Source organism: Platichthys flesus, chromosome 3 (genome assembly GCF_949316205.1).
Source record: "Platichthys flesus chromosome 3, fPlaFle2.1, whole genome shotgun sequence".
Taxonomy (NCBI): domain Eukaryota; kingdom Metazoa; phylum Chordata; class Actinopteri; order Pleuronectiformes; family Pleuronectidae; genus Platichthys; species Platichthys flesus.
In genome coordinates this window covers 3,038,820-3,056,392 of record NC_084947.1, presented here as the reverse complement: position 1 = coordinate 3,056,392, position 17,573 = coordinate 3,038,820, and the positions used below count along the sequence as shown (strand labels likewise).

Below are 17,573 nucleotides of genomic sequence, written 5' to 3'. Positions count from 1 at the left end.
ACACTTATCATGTGTTGCTGCTAAACCTTTCCCTTTAGTTCAATCATAAATATGGTAGTTGTTATCTGGTATGTAAATTAAACACACAGCCCCAGCTTTCCTTTTATTATTATTGTACCTTTTTACAGCTAAGCACACCGAGTTTGTCTTAATAGTAAAATCAGACGTGAAGGGAAGACATTCAAACTGGCAGCTCACCACCAAACTAAGGATAATCTGAATAACCAGCACTACAATTAAAATCAATAGCTTTAACTGACCATAATATTTCTAAACGTCCTTTTAAAGGTTTCCTCCGACCGAGCTTCTCTTAATGTGGACAAACAGTTTCTCTTTTCAACACTTGTCCTTTAGAGACTTTCAGAAGAGTTCAAGAGCTTAGTATTTATGACAAGGAGAATCTAGAGAAGGAAAAATTGATGTGTGGCAGAGAGATCATGTTCTGATCCAATATTACAACATGAATGTAAACCTTTTACTGGTTTGAAAACAAGGGCCATCAGAAATAAAATCAGAAACCAGTCAAGGCCTGGAAACATGCAAAACTAATTTCCCATTTTCTCTTCTCCTTAAACATTTTTCAGGAAATTCACAGAGTTGCTCAATCAGAAATGTTTATTTACTCCTTCACTTGTAATGTGACTTCATTGTGTCAGTCAAGTGAATTAAAATTGCAGCAAAGGATCAGTGAGTTTTCTTAATGTTGTTGCAGTTCCAACCGTTCACCACTAGAGCTCAGTAAAAGTCACAGATGTCCTTAAATTAACAATGTTTCTGCTAAACAGCAGCTCGGTCACTTAAGGTTAAATTAAATGTGTGATGTCTTTATCTACTCGTTCTAACAAATCATCAGGTTTAAATTCGCATGAGTCGAGCAGGAAATGGAAAATGGCGGCAGCGACCGCTCTCACACCGTGGAAGCAGGAAGTGCAGTTTCCCGGACGCGGGTCACTTTTTCTTCCTGGAGGTTTAAAGTTCATTTTGATCTTTTGAAAGAGGCGTGAAGCCGTCTCAGTGTCTCAGTTTCGACCTTCGTGGTCGAGCGTCGCTCTCTCCATGCGTCTGTACCAGGGTTTGACTTTGGTGTTCTCCATCATGTCGTCAAACGCCTGCAGGCCCTCCATCACCCGGAGCACGCCAAACACCGCCTGCACACAGAGCGAGAGAGAGGAAATGTTAGAGGACACGATAACCCTGTCGACAATCAAGCGTGACACCACCTACTGGTTTGTGAGCCATCGTTTCAAAGCTACCAGTTTGGCATATTGACCGGTGCCATCTTGTTTTTTTTTAAATCAGAAGTAACCATATTTTGAGGAGCGGGGGGGTGGAGACTGGGAGAGAGCTTAGTGAGGGACACGGTGCACCTTACTACACCTGCACCAATTGGATGGTACTAGCTGTCAATCACAGGGAATCCCCGCCCCTAGAGGTACATTACTTTATCTGTCTGACTCTATATGGATCATAGTTTACTAAATGAACATCAGAGTTGAAGATTTGAAAGTAGAGCGACAATAAACTCCTCAAGTTTATAAATCAAGTGAGAAACTCTCCCCCTGCTGGTCATTCCTGAGAATGTGGGTTTCGGGAACATTGTCTTCACTTTAATGGACGGTTTAGAAACAGTCAGACTTCACTGGTCCTGGAGTTTTACACATTCGTGGTGTAGAACTACTCTCGAGCTGTTGTGCTCCCTCACCAGGTCGGCCAAGTTAGGATGATCTCCCCCCATGAAGCTCCTCTTCTTGCCGATGGCCGCCACCCAGTCGTTGACGGCCTTGTACAGATCCTGCCTGACGTCGTCCTGCAGGTTGTATCTGTTGGGTCGAGAGGTTTTAAACCACTTGAAAGAATTCAGCTGAGAGAACGTGTTCCGACCGGAGGTATCTCATGGGGTTTCACTCACCGACTCTTCAGCCTTTTGGAGATCAGGAACATGGCCGCAGCTCCGACATATTTGGCGAAGAAACCTTCAAAACTCCCAAACTTGCCCTCGCGCACGATGTAGTCGAAGGCGGACAGGGCCTCCCCGCTGGTTCGGTACACATTCGGAGATATGAGGTGCACGAGCCAATCATCAGCCCACTGGCGCCACTTCATCTCCTCTCTGGAAACAGGAAGAGAAGATGTTCTACCTTTTACAGACACGCTGGTCCCTGCAGTGAGGAGTTTAGATCTTTACATTGGGTAAAGATGGGAATTATACACAGGAAACTTGTGCTGCACACGTGGAGTTACTTCTGCATCCCCTTCTCGGGGTAAATGTCGGTGGAATCGGCTTCGCTCAGCATCAGCCAGTACTTGTTGAGGAACTCCGTCACCTCCTTCCCGCTGTCGTTCACCGACTTCATCTCCGGGTAACAGGCGAGGATGTCGGTCATACTTTTCTCCCTGGACGACAAAACAAGGTCATATTTAACCCCTTGTTGACGGATGTCGCGAAATTTGCCTCAAACCCCATTCCGGTCTTAATGCCGCTGAGGTGACGATTGTGCCTGATGGTGCAAATACTACACATACCAAGGAAGGTATTGGAAGCACTCTGCCTCCATCTAGTGGTCGAGGTGGAAAATAAATACTAGCCCCTTGGGACTGTGCAACAAAGTTATTTTGAGGTTTTAAGCTGTATTTTAAATACTGTGATAATGGAACAGCAATGATTGTACAGAAATATGTTGTTATTCAATTTCAATGAAAAGCAATATCAATCTACATACAAGAGACTGAAATTTGTTAAATTAAGGTTATGCCCCATTATGCCTAATGTCGCTAATTTGCCTCATACCTTAATTTTATATCTACTGTAAATGCTGTGTTGAAATTAGCGATCTCCACTTAATTTAGCATCTGTATGGCAGCCAAAAACACAAATAATATTTTTATTCTATAATTGGAAATCAATTCATGCAGTAAGGGGATAAACAACCGTGTGTGTGACTCTGAAACAGTTTATTCAGGCAGATATTTTTATTTACCTGAGAAAGTAAAGAAATTTGAGTTTATTATTGATAAATTCATTGATTTTGGTTAGAAAATGGAAGAAAATGCCTGAATCACAGAAAATATTTAGATTTTTCTGCTTTAAGATGACAAGAACTTTTTTCGATTATCAAAAAAATAACTTTCCTCAAGCAGAAGTTAATTTACTTCAAGGTGGTTTTAAAAGGTAAAATATCTACATTCTCCTCATTTAATCATTATTAGGAGAGAAATGATATTTAACATGAACTTACTGGTTGATTAAATACGTCCTGATGGCGCTGATGATGACGGTGGAGTCGTTCACTTGCTGCAACGAGAAGAAAAAACACGTTTGAGGGTTTCATTGAAAAAGGGTTTTACTCCAGTTCACAGCTGCAAACCACCAGTTCCACTGAGGAGGACAGTTGTCTCACCACGTCCCCCTGCACCATCAGGATGGGCACCTTCCGGTAGGTGGACCACTTGAGCTCCTTCCTCATCACCGGGTTCACCTCCACGATCTGGTACGGCAGCCCGTAGAAGTCCAGGAACGCTCGCACCTTGCTGCAGAATGGACACGTCTTGTACTGGTACAGGGTCAAGTCCAGACGTCCACCGGGAGCCTGGAGCGGGAAGCACAGTCCCACGTTCAGGTGGACATGTATGTAACATGTTCATGTGGACATGTATGTAACCACATGCTGTGTACGAGGAGATTTGTTTTAGGTGATCGGAACGAAAAGATTAGAAAATCAATACGAGCATTAACATAGAAAAACAAGGTGAGACAGCTGAAACTGATCATTATACAAACATGACATCTTTAAATTAAATTCTGTGAACAAATGCTTTGTCAGACGATTCATGAACATACATGTAACATGTTACACCTGTCCCCCCCACCTACCCCCTCTCTCTCCCCTTTCCCACCTGTCTCCCCTCTCCCCATGTCCCCCTCTCTCTCCCCTTTCCCACCTGTCTCCCCTCTCTCCCATGTCTGCCCTCTCTCTCTCTCCTTTCCCAGTTGTCTCCCCTCTCTTTTCTACATGTCCCTCTCTCTCCCCTTTCCCAATTATATTTCACCTCTCTCCCATGTCCCCACCTGTCTCCCCTCTCTCTCCCATGTCCCCCTCTCTCACACCTCTCTTCCCCATGTCCCCTCTCTCTCCCTTGTCCCCCTCTCTCCCCCACCTGTCTACTGTCTCTTCCCCATGTCCCCCTCTCTCTCCCCTGTCCCAGCTCTCTCACCTCTTTCCCAGAAGTCTCCCCTATGTCCCACCTGTCTCCCGTGTCTCCACCATGTACCCTCTCTCCCCCACCTGTCCCACCCCTCTCCCATGTCCCCCTCTCTCTCCCATGTCCCCCTCTCTCTCTCCCCTGTCCCAGCTCTCTCACCTCTTTCCCAGATGTCTCCCCTATGTCCCACCTGTCTCCCGTGTCTCCACCATGTACCCTCTCACCCCCACCTGTCCCACCTCTCTCCCATGTCCCCTCTCGCTAACCTTTCTACCTGACTCACCTTGGTGTCCTCCTGGGCCAGGTGCTGCTGGACAGACATCTTCACAGACTGATACAGACCCAGACCTCCACCGAGCAGGAAGGCGCAGCCCAGCGCTCTGCCTCCTGCTCCCCGCAAGGAGAGCAGCTTGGACCGGACCCCGGGGCCACCAGAACCGAACGTCCTCCGGGACCCATGTGAGCTCAGGTTCCCCACCAGAGAGGAGACGGTGCCGGGCCTGCGGAACCCCGGAGACTCCAGAAGGGACCAGCCGACCTTACCCAGAGTTCTGGCACACAGGGCTGCCATGTTGGGTTTACATAAAGTCCCACAATGCACCGGGAGGAGTTATAAGCAGGTCGCCTGTTCCCTGAGTTGAGTCTGTCAGGCTGAGTGCTGCCGCCAGGCGAATACATGAAAATGTTATTTACTGATGATAACATATGATACGATTAAATAAAGGGAATAGTGAAAATAGGGCTATAGGTAAGAGTTAAAAAAAAAAAGACAATATAAACACAAGGAAATACTAAAGAAATAGAAACAATATATACCCTGTAAAATATCACTGAAAATATACAGTGCGGCCACGATTTCTATTTTTTTGATTTCTGATACATTTATTTTTTAGATATGGTAGTGTTTATATTTATAACATTTTTGTTTAATACAATTATAACCCATATCTATACATAAATATTTATCTTTAAAATAGTCTCTAAGAATAAAAAAAGGTGTCATTTTTTAATCCTTTTATTATTTATTGACATTTATATTTCCATATTTGTCTCATTACAAATATAAGAGAGTTATTTTGTTTCATTTTATTGAGTTATGTACAAACACAGACTGTGGTGCGTTCAAGGCCTCTGTGTCGTGCTCATAGACTGTCGTGCTAAGTGTGGTGCGTTCAGGAGCATCGTTGTTCTGAGACGCTCGTTATTCTACCACCGCAGCAGCGGCGAGGAGGGCGGCGTCAGAGGCGGCAGCGGAGAGAGCGGAGAAGCGGCGCCTCCTCTCAGCATCATCCTCATCATCCAAGCTCCAGTGTGACGGTGGTCCAGCCGACCTCATCAACCCCCCCCCCCGCCCCTCTCAACCACCCCCGGACTCAGCGCTCTTCACCGGGATGTCGTCGTGTACCTGCAGGGAGGATTCGCTCCGGGGAGCCGGAGCCAGAGGACGCGTCTCCGGAGTGGAGCGGCGATGGATGCAGGCAGGAGCGGACAAATAAACCGTGATCATCGCTGGGTGTAGCTGTCTGTGCTAATAGCGCTGCGAGGCTAACGGGAGCTAGCCCTCCTCTCTCCTCCTCCCTCTCCTCCTCCTCCTCCGCCTGCTGCCTCCTCCTCTCTGAACCGACGTGTCTCAGTCTTTTCCTCCGTGATGAATTCAGAGTAAACACTTTATTATATTCTCCCGGGGACATGCTGGAGCCAACGGGGACATTTCTGTCAAGGATAACGCACCGGGGCCGTGTGTGCTAGCATCCCGGAGCTAAAACCCGTGAGCGTCGGTCCCCGTCATTCGGTTTGTCCTCCCTCCCGTTTGTCCTCCTCCCTGCTCCGTGAAGAAGAAGAAGAAGAAGATGGTGTCAGAGGAGGAGTGTGTGTGAGGGCGCGCGGATACACACTCCATGAAGGTCATGATACTGAGAGAATGATCATGCTGGAAAAACAGGTAGGACCCACACACACCTGGGAACATCTGCATGTGTGGATACAGATGCGTTTCGGTTCGATTCCCGCGGTGATCGAGCAGCTGATCGGTGTTTTTCTGCTGATGACCCTGATGCACTCGTGTCTGTCCCTGTCTCTGTCTCCGTCTGTCTCTGTCTCTGGCCTGTTTCCACTCAACCTCTCCAAACCATCAACACCAGCTGCTGTGTAATCCACAGGGAAGCTGCAGGAATCACAGAGCATCGTTAATCCGTCAAAATTAGGGATTTTATGATTTGACTTATTCATCCAGTCAATATACATGGGGATACGCCTCTAATTGATTCCACAAGAATGGTGGTTAAATTGTTATATCGTGTTGAGACAATGCTAGATTTTATTTACACATTTATTTGACCCGATGTTTAATTTAATATCAAACTTAAAGTCATCTTAAAAAGGCCAAATTTCTAATGTGATGTTTCCATTTGCTGATTAAAAATCCAAAGAGGCTCAGTTTACAATATAAAACGTAATAAGATTCTGTCGATAATTAATCTCAAATGTGAGGATTATGGTTTTTATCTCTGTTTGTTATTGAGTTGTTCGAACCTGCGATAAAAATGTGTAATTATAAGACTGAAAAATCTGTAAAAATATTGAAATCAAAATGTGTTTTCATATTTTCGTATAGTGTATGGATCAGTAAAATGAAATATCTCTGATATATTAAACTATGAGGTACTAGTTCAAGACTTATAGTTTTAAATTATGGCATAGATGTTTTTATTTAATTTGGTCATCTACAAATTATATCTGCAAATGTTTTGATAATTTATAAATTTTTATAATAACACAAATCCATCTTAATAAACGTTTCATATGTGATGGAACACGAGACATTTAAAGGCCACAGGTTTGGGCTTAATTTAATTGAAGCTGCTCATTAAATAGTGTAAAAGTTTTTGATCTTTGATTGGAAGAAAATTAACAATCAACTTCTACAGTCTAAAGATTTACAGTTTTCCTCTATCCTGTTTTTGTGTTATTACACATTTATTCCCACAAATAAGCAAATGGGCGTCAACACCTTGACCTTTAGGAACTTGCAATGTTCCAATATTTTAAAGACTAATTAATGATTTGATTAAGGAACATAATCAATACAAATATGGTGTTTTTTTCAGTTGCCAGATATAAACTCACACTCAGTTTCTATTCTGCAGAACAAAAGCCCTCCAGGAAATATACTTCAGTCAGAAGCGTTCATATCCTCCTCTGTCCAAGAACTGTGTGTGTGTCTGTGTGTGTGTGTGTGTGTGTTTGTGTGCGTGTGTGTGTGTGTGTGTGTGTATTTGGAGGATATTACTTCCTCTTGTTTATTCCCCCACCAGCATCAATGACACAGTGTTGTGTTTGTGCGTTTTGAGATGCAAGTGGATGATTCTTGGTTGGTTGTGTTGTTTCCTTGGAAACGACTAAGTCAGCTCATCCATCAGTCGCACAACAGGAAATTGACTGTTTCTCTGTGTGTTCATGAGTTGTTGTCATCAATTATTTTGTGTATCCATCAGTTTTCGGCTGCATATTCACACTCAGGTCATCATCAATGCTCATTGAATGATGTTAGTTATTCTACACATCTGGGGAGAAAATGTTATGTAAGTTAGTATAAATTCAGAGTCTCTGATTCATTCTGGGCCTTATCAACCCTCCTGTTGTTGTGATGACATCTTTAAAGTTCACTCTGTGAAGTTCAATGAGGTGAACGTTGCAGAAATCAGGTAAACACCACGAATCGGTGTCAAAGGTCGGCGCTGAGATGTGTCTGTGAGCAGGATGAGAGCTGCTGCTTCAGGATGTGGAGACTCCCCTCTGCCTGGGGTTAACACAAAAACACACACACACAAACACACACACATACACACACACATACACACACACACACACGCACAACCACACACACATGCACAAACACACACAGAGCGTTCCGCAGTTATCCTTAACAGCCTCATTAGGACCTGGCTTCGGTCCCTACGATGTCTACTGGTCCTGATAAAATCTGTGTTTATACTGGAATAGGTCCTGAGGAGGTGGCAAAAACATGCACACACACCCACACACACACACACTCACACACACACACACACACACACACAACCACACACACACGCACACACACACACACACACACACACACACACACACACACACACACACACACACACACAGCCTGGATTTCACTGTAAACAACCCTTTCTCTTCTTTTCTCCTCCACCTAAATCCTGTTTCCTCTCGCTGGTGTTATTGATGTTCATCCTCTTCAGAGTCGTGTATTTGCCGTTTTTAACCAGTGTTGGAGTTTGAGATAAAGCTGTAAGCTTTTCTGCACGCCGCTCCTCAAACCCCTCTGTTCCTGAAGCTTGACTTCACTCCAAGCGCATCTGACCTCTTTGTCTGATGGAATGTGACAAGAATAAGACTTTTTTTTTCCTCTAGTTTTTGTTGAACGCTTTCTCTTCCTTCTACGCAGCGTTAGTTGTGTGTGTGGATGAAGAGCCCGTCCTTGACATCTTGTGTACTGTGTATGAGCAGTGATGCAAAGTGCAGGGGCGCTGATAAGACTTGTGACAGCAGTGTTTTCCTGTCAGACTGTTTTTCTCCTCAATCGTTTTGTTCAGCCTGAAAACATACATTTGTTTTTCTGCTCTTTAAAGCCGACTGTCCACATTTGTAATTTCAAAGTGACTGGGTCAGGTTTGTGTATGTGTGTGTGTGTGTGTGTGTGTGTGTGTGTGTAAACACTAATTATTTGCAGACGTGTGTGTTCATGCTGACACGAGGCAAGTTCCCTGCAGGACAGAAACATGACGTCTGGCTGCAGCCCTTTTCTGATTATTTTCCAGAATTTGGGATCTTTTTCCTTCTCTGTGAAATCTGCTCTGAAACACAACACATGACTCCTGATCAGAGGGGAATCACCTACAGATTAATCATATTTCATGTTGGAGATTAGATTAAAATCTCACCTCATTGGATCACACGCTTTAAAATACATGTAATAGCAATGTCTCTGTGGGAAGCAAATATCCACTCTCTCTCTTTGTTCACCAAACACAGAGGGAAATTATCTTTGCTCTTTAGCAGTTAGACGTGCCACCATGTTCACCAGCTGCTCTTTAACTGTGTCTTTGCTGCAGACAGGGTTGGGAACTATGAGCTGAAACTCTCCATAAAGCCCTAATTCTCTTCAGGTTGATGAAAACAACTGACCCCATTATTACTTAAAGCAACTTTAACAACATGATAATATCTTCAGTCCATTTAGCAACAGAGCAGAAGTAAAGAACACTGAGGATGTATCTCACACTGGGTTTTAAAACTTAAAACTTTTGACCTTTTAAACTCTGAGGGGGGTTTCTCCACCGAACGCTGCGTTCCGATGGAACAAAAGAAACCAGCTGTGCTGTCGAACACACAAGATAAAATCTGAGGTTTGGCAAACACAGAACTGCACGGTCGAACAGATTCTGAAAACGATTGTTTGTCGAATATTGTGATTCTCTGAGTGAATGCACTGAATCTGGAGCCTCGTGTTGATCATACCAGATACAACACGGCTGCAGCTTCCTGTGGCTGATTGTCAGATTGGACTCTTTCCCCTGCTGCCTGTTGAGCTGTGAGTTGTGAGTTGTGAGTTGTGAGTTGTGAGTAGTGAGTAGTGAGTAGTGAGTTGTGAGTTGTGAGTTGTTTTGGACGTGCAGTCACATCATCAAAGTGTCTTTAATGAGCTCATAAGCAGAGAAGAAGATGAGTGACAGCTGCAATGACATGTTTACAGTTTGCAGTCACGTGTCTCAGACGTCTTGTGTATCTGCAACCCCCCCCCGTCCTGCTATTGTCTGAGTCCACAGGAAGCCAACCTGCGGGTTACAGTCTGGCTTCCTGTCCTGGCTTGGCATCTGTAGAGGAGGGAGGAGGAGGAGAGGAAGAGGAGGAGAAGAAGGGGGGGGGGGGGTCTTATTATTTAGCCCTATGAAGAGCCGGCTTTTCCTCCCTGTTTCCATGGCGACCGCTCTCCTACAGTATTCAGCCGTGGGACGGCCTCTGCATCTGAAAGCAGTTCCCAGTGGTGTTCCAGACCCGCTCGCTCGCTCTCCTTCAGCCTCGCTCGTCTTCCCCCACTGTCTCTGCCTTTCACAGGCAGCAGCACTTCATCCTCGCTCGCCCGCTGCACTTTAACACACGTCGAACATCATTTGCATGTGAATCAGGGCTGAGTTATGCCTTGGTTTCCTGTTTGAATTCCTCGGGACTACAGGCTCAGACTTGAGATGTTTAGACTGTAAATATATAAACATTAGACGAGTGAGAGAAAGCTTTTCAAACGAGGAATGACAGAGCACTGTGCTCTTTGTGTATTTAGCCGGATCCTTCTGTGTTATTTTGGAGAGTATGTCCCCCAAAAGACACAGTTAATGATTACACAGCGTGGATGTTTACTCTGAAATGGGTTTAGTTCTTCTACATTTGCAAGATGATGAAACACAAAAGCCCAAATGTCAAACACAAAAGGCAGACTTGTTAGATTGGTGCGATAAGGCAAAACCCCACAGAGGCTTTTAAAGACAAACTACAGACACGTCTGTCAGCCCAGAGGAGACCTTATTATTCAGGTCAAAACACACTTACTTCCTTTCTATCACCGTCTCTGTCATTTGGGGTAAAAGCATGTGACCTACATAATGTACAACAACAGGAGCCTTCAAATTCTGGTGGCAAGGAGATGAAGACAAATTGCCGGTGGAGTCCAGATCAGTTGTACTGGAGATCCCTCAGCTACACACAGATGTTTGTTCAAGTGGTCACGTGTGTTTATTTGTTATTTGAGGATACAAAAACAAGAGTGAAAGGTCATGATTGACAGCTGAGACTGACTTGTGATTGGTTGAGCATGACAGTCGAGACGATAGCGTTTATATTCAGGGGATGTGATCCCTACAGCCCCGGAGTCTGACACCAAATGATGAGCTCGGCACAAGATGATGTTTGTATCCAACATATCTCAGCTTGGCCTCTGAATAGTGGGAGGAAGAGACGTAGTCACCATCTCCAGTTACAGTCTCTGGTTTACACTTTTACGCAAGTGGCTGCAAAATCATCAGTGTCAGACGTCACTGCCTGATAGCTCTGTGCAAAAAGAACAAATGATGTTTTTGAGAGAGAGAGAGAGAGAGAATCAATGCAGCACTACAATGACATAAGTTTTGACTCATTTGAAATAGTAAACAAAAATGAGGGATGTGGGTATCAATATTGATTTTGAAGCCCCTGATAAATCAATGCAGGTGAATGAGTGAAGTGGTGGCGTGCATTAAAAGCAAATGTGGGTCATCGTGATGTCAGACGTCCAGACTGCTGATGAGGTGTTTTCAGGCTTTTCTGTTTGCACACTCTGCTTTTCAAATTAGTGGAACTTTTACATTGACAAAAACCTTTATAACGCACCAGAGGAAAGAAACTCAAGAGATGGAGAACCAGTGTTTCCTTCCAAAATCCTGAATGTGACTGACAGGTGGTCTCTGAGTGTGACGGCTCGACCAGAAAGAGAAAGAACACAGAACAATATTCAGATGAGGGCTGGTAACCTGCCAGAAGTGTCCTCACATTTATCAGCAGCAGTGAGGAGAGGGGAGAGATTCATACGTGAGACCCGGTCGCCCTGTTTCATCTTTAATGGGCTCCCACAGACAGTCTCTCCCTCTCCCTTGATTAAATCGCTGCAGCATAATGAAGCAGAAGAGAGTCAGACGGAAACTCAGAACCCCCCTGTGTACCTGCTTCATTGCATTCGGCCAGATTTCCCTTTCCTCCCTCCTTCTGGCAGACGCATGAGTCTGAGCATTCGATTCTGAGCCTTCGAGTCTGAGCGTCGCAGAGCCGAGAGAAAAGCAAACCCACTGCGGTCGTGGCAAAACAGCTGAGTGCTCCTGAGCCGTGGGGGCGATACCTCCAGAAGACGGAGAGACAAGAGAGCAGCTGCCGACAGTTAGGACGGTCCCCGGTGGGCGAGGAGGAAAGACGAGGAGAGGAAGAAGGAGGGAGGGGAACAAGGGGAGTGCAGGGTTGTTGGGAAGAGGAGGAGGAGGAGGAGGAAGGAGGTGGAGGAGGAGGAGGAAGGAGGTGGAGGGGTTTCTCTTTCTGTCTCCGTCTTCAGTGAGAGGGAATAACGAGCGAGCGAGCAGCAGGACTGCTGAGTTCCATCTTGAGTTATTTTTATTTATTTTTCATTGGATGTTTCATTGGAGCGGTGGACTAGCGGCTGCATGCTGCCTTCAGTGTGCAGCATGGAAACCAAGTCTCTGTTCAGCCTGCACAGAGCCCTCGCTCAGCCCGTCAAGATGTGCATGTTCGATTTCCCCGTCACAATCCTGGACGACCTGGTGAGCTCCAACACCATTGTGTGTGTGTGTGTGTGTGTGTGTGTGTTTACATGTTCAAACATGTTGTGTATGCATGGCTGCAGGTGCTTTATTATATGTTTCTGTGTATGCATACAGTGTGTGTGTGTGTAGCTGCATGTGCACTTCTGTCTGCATACATATATTTAAATGTAATTGCATGTTTGTGTGAGTGCAAGTGTGTTTCATTGTGTGTGTGTGTTTGTGTGTGCCTATTTCTATCTGTAAATGTGAATATGTCTAGTCGTGTTTTTGTGCTCTCATGTGTGACGTACTGTTTACAGCAGAGTACATTAGGACATAGTGTGTGTGTGTGTGTGTGTGTGTGTGTGTGTGTTTGTGTGTGTGTATGGAAACAATGATCCCAGCTGATAGCTCTTCACATTAACCCTGCGAGGCAAATTGTGATTTGTGAATATGAATGTGGGCCATACAAGCAAAATGTAATTGATTATTCTCTGTTCTGAAGTTGGTTGTGTTTGTTTACTTTCGCACCTCTGGCCAATTAGGTTTCAGTAAACGAAGGTCACATGACTCAGTAACAACACATCTGGAAACGAGGTCGGATCTGCAGGTCACAGATTTAAAACCCGTGTTGTTTTCATTTCCTGCGGTTCATCATCTCGCAATGACTGTTTGTCCTCAGGTGGTTATTGTTCTGTAATATGCAGCTCTTGTGTGAACGCGACAGTTGTGTATCTTTGTGCCAAATTGCCACTACAACCCCCCCCCCCCCCAGGCAACCGTCTCCCTGCAGAGGTGCCTGTGTCCTCTGATATTTTGACATGTTTGGACGTGTCTGGATTAATCCCGCGGCGCCTAATGAACGTGGTCCTGTGTCGGTCTGTGGCAGAGACGAAGACACGTCCTCTGCTGTGGTGGGCGAACACTTGATTAACGAAGATAAGGGAGTTTAGAGGCTGGTATTGTTTCCTGGTCACATCCTGATATCAAACCCTCAGAGGCTCCTCATCCGGGACCGACGTGTTTTCTTTCTTTTAAACGATTCTTTTATAGTTGATACTTTTTGGAACTTTTAATTCATGACTTCTGCTGTTTTCTGGCGTCCTCGCTGAGCGGCTCAGCTTTTATCAGAGTCTGAATGTGACAACAGGCACATCTCATAATTTCAAATCATAATTTGACACAACTGTGTTGCTGCCTCAACTCATTCTGTGATTAATCAATAGATAAATGATGCTCAAAGGCAGCTCCACAAAGAAATGGTTTCTCCCGCCTGATTGTCGTGTTCCAGCCACTCGTTCACTTTGTTCTGAGCTGGTTATATTGTCATGTGACATGTGTCATGTACTCCAACTATAATATTAGATTCTATTTGATGCTCCGCTGTGTGAGAGGTGGATGAAGTATCGCACTCATCCTGTCTCTATGTGTCTGTCGGCTGTGACAGCTGATTGTGTTTAGCTGAAGGGCAACACACTCGCACACAACTGGAAAACAACTTACTGTTTACTCGTATAAATATTGCAGGAAAGTGTCTATAATGATAAAAACAAAATGCGACATGTTGCAACTTGTATCCCACAATTTGTGCTGTGATGCTCTGCTCGTATTTACTTGTACATTCTCTTGTATCTCCGCCGCGAGCGCAATGCATGATGGTAGATGGCAAACTCACTATACAGTGACACAGCCCATCCTCCTGTTGTGTCTTCTTCTTCTGCAGCAGTTCGATCGCACCTGACTTAAGAATTGGCGCCACCAGCTGTTTATAATGAACCTCCCCCCAAAATAAACAGTGGAGGATGGAAATGTGCATCCATTTTCTGCAAATATGAGCAAAACCAGTGCTATAGTTAATTGGAAACGTGACTATTTTGTTAATATGCATGAGACTCACTGCCTTTGTATTCAGCCCCCAGACCAACTCTGTACTTTCTGATAGTGAGTCATTCAAGCCTTTTCCTGTATGTCAGCTCTGGTCCTTGAACTGGTTCCATTGAGGTCTGTGGGAACCTCAGTGCCACCCAGTGATCCGGCCCCCCCCTTTCAGTGAAACGTCGTAACCAAGGATGCGTCATGAACAGAGCGTGCCACACGATTCATAACAATAGTAAACAATAGAAGCAAGATTTTGTCATAGTTTGCTTGTAAAAAGCGGAACCAAGTTATGAAATGTTTCAAATGGTTTCAGAATGAGGTGAGATCCCCTTTCATGTTGGTGCAGGGGGGGGCTGAAGCAACCACTCAGAGGGTGTATTATTATATTGTAAACACAATGATGACTGAAGTGTTTGGCAAGTAACAGCACAACCACCTGCTCCCGACAAGAAGAGGAAAAGTTAAGAGGAAATTAAACAGAAGTCAGAGTGACTGTCGGCCGGCTCTTAAGGAAATGAATGGATGTCTGCAGACTGGTTGATAATGTTCACTGTGACCTTCATGACTCGTGTCAACCACTTTGTCTAAGAGAAATAAAACAGTGAGACAGTTTTTAATAAATGATAAGTTGTGTCAGTGGAATTAAAAGAAGTGAGACCTGGTGAAAGGAACATTTCAGTCATATTTCAGTTATTAATCTAATGGACAGTTAGACTCGTTCCCTCTGCTTAAATAAAGGTTTTAGTTTCCAGGCAGGAAATGCACTGGTTCCTCACTCGGTTTTTATGAAGCCGTCAGAACCAACCAGGTCCAAAGGGACATGAGCAGACAGGCCAGAGTCCAGAAAGGTCAGACGAGGGTCAAACAAACAAGCCAGACAGAATAAACAGCCAGGAGGGAGGACAGAGACATCAGTGGACAAACTGGCAGAGGGACGATGACTCAGGTTTGTGTGCGGGGGGGGGACTGAGGACAGGCTGGCAAAAGTGGAGGAGCACGTTCGATCTCAAAAACGTTCTCCACCGTGTTGAGCGACATGTTTGGTCCAAACTGTGCAACAGGCTTCGAAATACGATTTTCTCTTGCATTGTGGGTGTGTCGATGGTTGTTGTCCAATCAGCAGCGACGTGCACATAAACTCTGAAACGTTAAAAAGGCACTGACGTCATTGTGAAGTATTAAACACACATTTTAATCCAATGTCATCATCTACAAGATTTCATCCACAGAATGACTTTCTCAGCTGCCATCCTTTACTTTTGATCATATTAAAATCAGATGCAGGCCGACACTGAGCTGTGCAGTTTAGAAAAGAGGAGGAAAAACATTATTTAATTCAGTTTTAAGAAATCTGCCTCAACCGCACGTTGTGAACTGCAAAAGGAAATCCTCAGAAAACAGGAAGAGGGAAGAAAGAAGCCAACGCAACTAAAGGAAACACATAATAAACAGAAATGAGAAAATAATCAGAGAAGTAACAAGAAAAGAAATCTACACATAAACAACACAAAAAAACATAATTCCCTTTCAGCCTCACAGGAAACCAACCTGCAGTTTGTTTCATTCCTCAGTAGAGTTTGTGTTTTCTGAATTGTTTGGTGTGTTTCCTTTTGTCGCTGGTAATTTAAAAATATCCACAAAGTAATTCAGACAGCATTAACTAAAGCTGAAATGAATTAATCTTTTTAATAACTGTTGTAGCCAGGCCGCAAGAAGTGTATGTTTTTTATTAATGGATAAATCAAGTGCAGAATTACATCCAGATGAGAAACATTTTACTTTTTTATTTGACAGTGAATGGTTTCACTTCAGTGTCCAACCACTGATGAGCCTGAGGAGGTTAATTCCCATCTGTTGACAACCGGGGAAGTTTTTTGAATTCCCCGGCGTCTTTAACTTTCATTTTCAGTTCCAGCTTCGCCAGGTTTCTTCTTGTTGTTATTCCTGAGTCGATTCACTTCACCTCTGACAGACATGAAGAGACCTACTTTCTTTATTCTCCTTCGCAAGATAACTTTTTCCAGTGTCGGTCCTGGGGTTGTTGACACAGCTGGTAGAGTAAACACGTTGGAGCAGAGCACTGCCGGAGGTTCGGCCAATCTGTGACGAGGGGGGTGGGAGCGAGCGCGCGAGGACGGTTTGGATCCCGAGCTTTCTGGTGGCTCAGTGAAACAAGCATGTGGGCCTGTGGACTGCTGGTCCGGACAAGTGCCTGCTGGGACGGCGAGGATTGTTACCAGACAGCGAGGAGAGAAGAAGACAGACAGGTTGGATCCACTCATGTTTTCTCCCACACGAGTCTGACTGTAGAGAGACTGAGCTGCTTGTGGTTTATAGACGCGTTGGACTTTGGATCTGTGTCACAAGAGTTTCTGGTCGTCCGGCATGTCAGGTCACAGTCTCTGGTATTGATACCACTTATCCCCTGTTTTGATAATAATGATGATAATTATTATGAACTCTCTTGATATAGCACCTTTCCAAACATACGTATAAGTTAGAAATGAATAGATGACTCATTTTCTTCAGACTTGACTTTGACCTGCCCAGTGTTGTTTCTTATAACTTGTTCCAACACAAACCTGACTCAGAGATCTGTTAAAAACAGGATTCAGGTGAGGTCTTGAGTGAGCAACCTGTGAATATGCACAAAGTCCTGCGTCGCACTGTGTCTTGTCTGCAGTGGATATAGATCCCTGCATTTGAAATGAAAGAGTCGATGGTTCACCGACTATAATCTGATCCCATTAACCGTGACTTCAGTGCTTCTTCGGGACGTGAGGTCTGACCTGGACAGCCTGCTCTGTTAGGAGCTGTCAAACTGAGACAGCAGGAAGCGCCGGGCGCCAGCCTCTCCTCTGTCCACTTCCTACCTGCTCCGACCAAGAGATTTAAAACTCAGTAGCCGTGAGAAACAATACCCAACTGAGTGGTTTTTGAAATATAAAACAAGCCCCTGATGATGCTGTCCAATCAAATCTTCTGACAGGAGGGGATGTAGTCGGGTGAAGGTCTCTGTTCGGATAGAAATGATCAAGTTCTTCAGGATGTCTGGCTTCAGAGAGTAGTTTCTTCCTGAGGATTTATGAAATGTGTTATTCTTACCTCCTTCCTCCCACTCAGCCGGTCAGGTTATGTCACCCCAGCACC

The 17,573-nt window shown here is 44.7% G+C and overlaps 2 protein-coding genes across 4 annotated transcripts in view; one reads left to right on the top strand and one right to left on the bottom strand.

The window, feature by feature from the left end:
- Positions 1-90: 90 nt before the first annotated feature.
- ptgesl (prostaglandin E synthase 2-like) lies at positions 91-4,795 on the bottom strand (the record flags this gene model as incomplete). Its single annotated transcript, XM_062381572.1, has 7 exons — positions 91-1,148; positions 1,703-1,820; positions 1,910-2,110; positions 2,242-2,394; positions 3,237-3,292; positions 3,399-3,587; positions 4,484-4,795. Coding segments are annotated over 7 exons (1,158 nt in total), but the record flags the coding sequence as incomplete, so codon positions are not given.
- Positions 4,796-5,561: 766 nt separating this feature from the next.
- Positions 5,562-17,573, top strand: part of LOC133937021 (ral guanine nucleotide dissociation stimulator-like) — a 41,244-nt gene continuing 29,232 nt past the window's right edge. Inside the window, exon 1 of one of the 3 annotated variants that reach the window (XM_062381368.1) lies at positions 5,562-6,142. In XM_062381368.1, the coding sequence (XP_062237352.1) occupies positions 6,122-6,142 (21 nt within the window). In that variant the 5' untranslated portion in view covers positions 5,562-6,121. Of the gene's footprint in view, positions 6,143-12,409; positions 12,564-16,396; positions 16,691-17,573 lie in introns of those variants that run through there. The other 2 variants (XM_062381366.1, XM_062381367.1) reach the window with 2 other exon arrangements.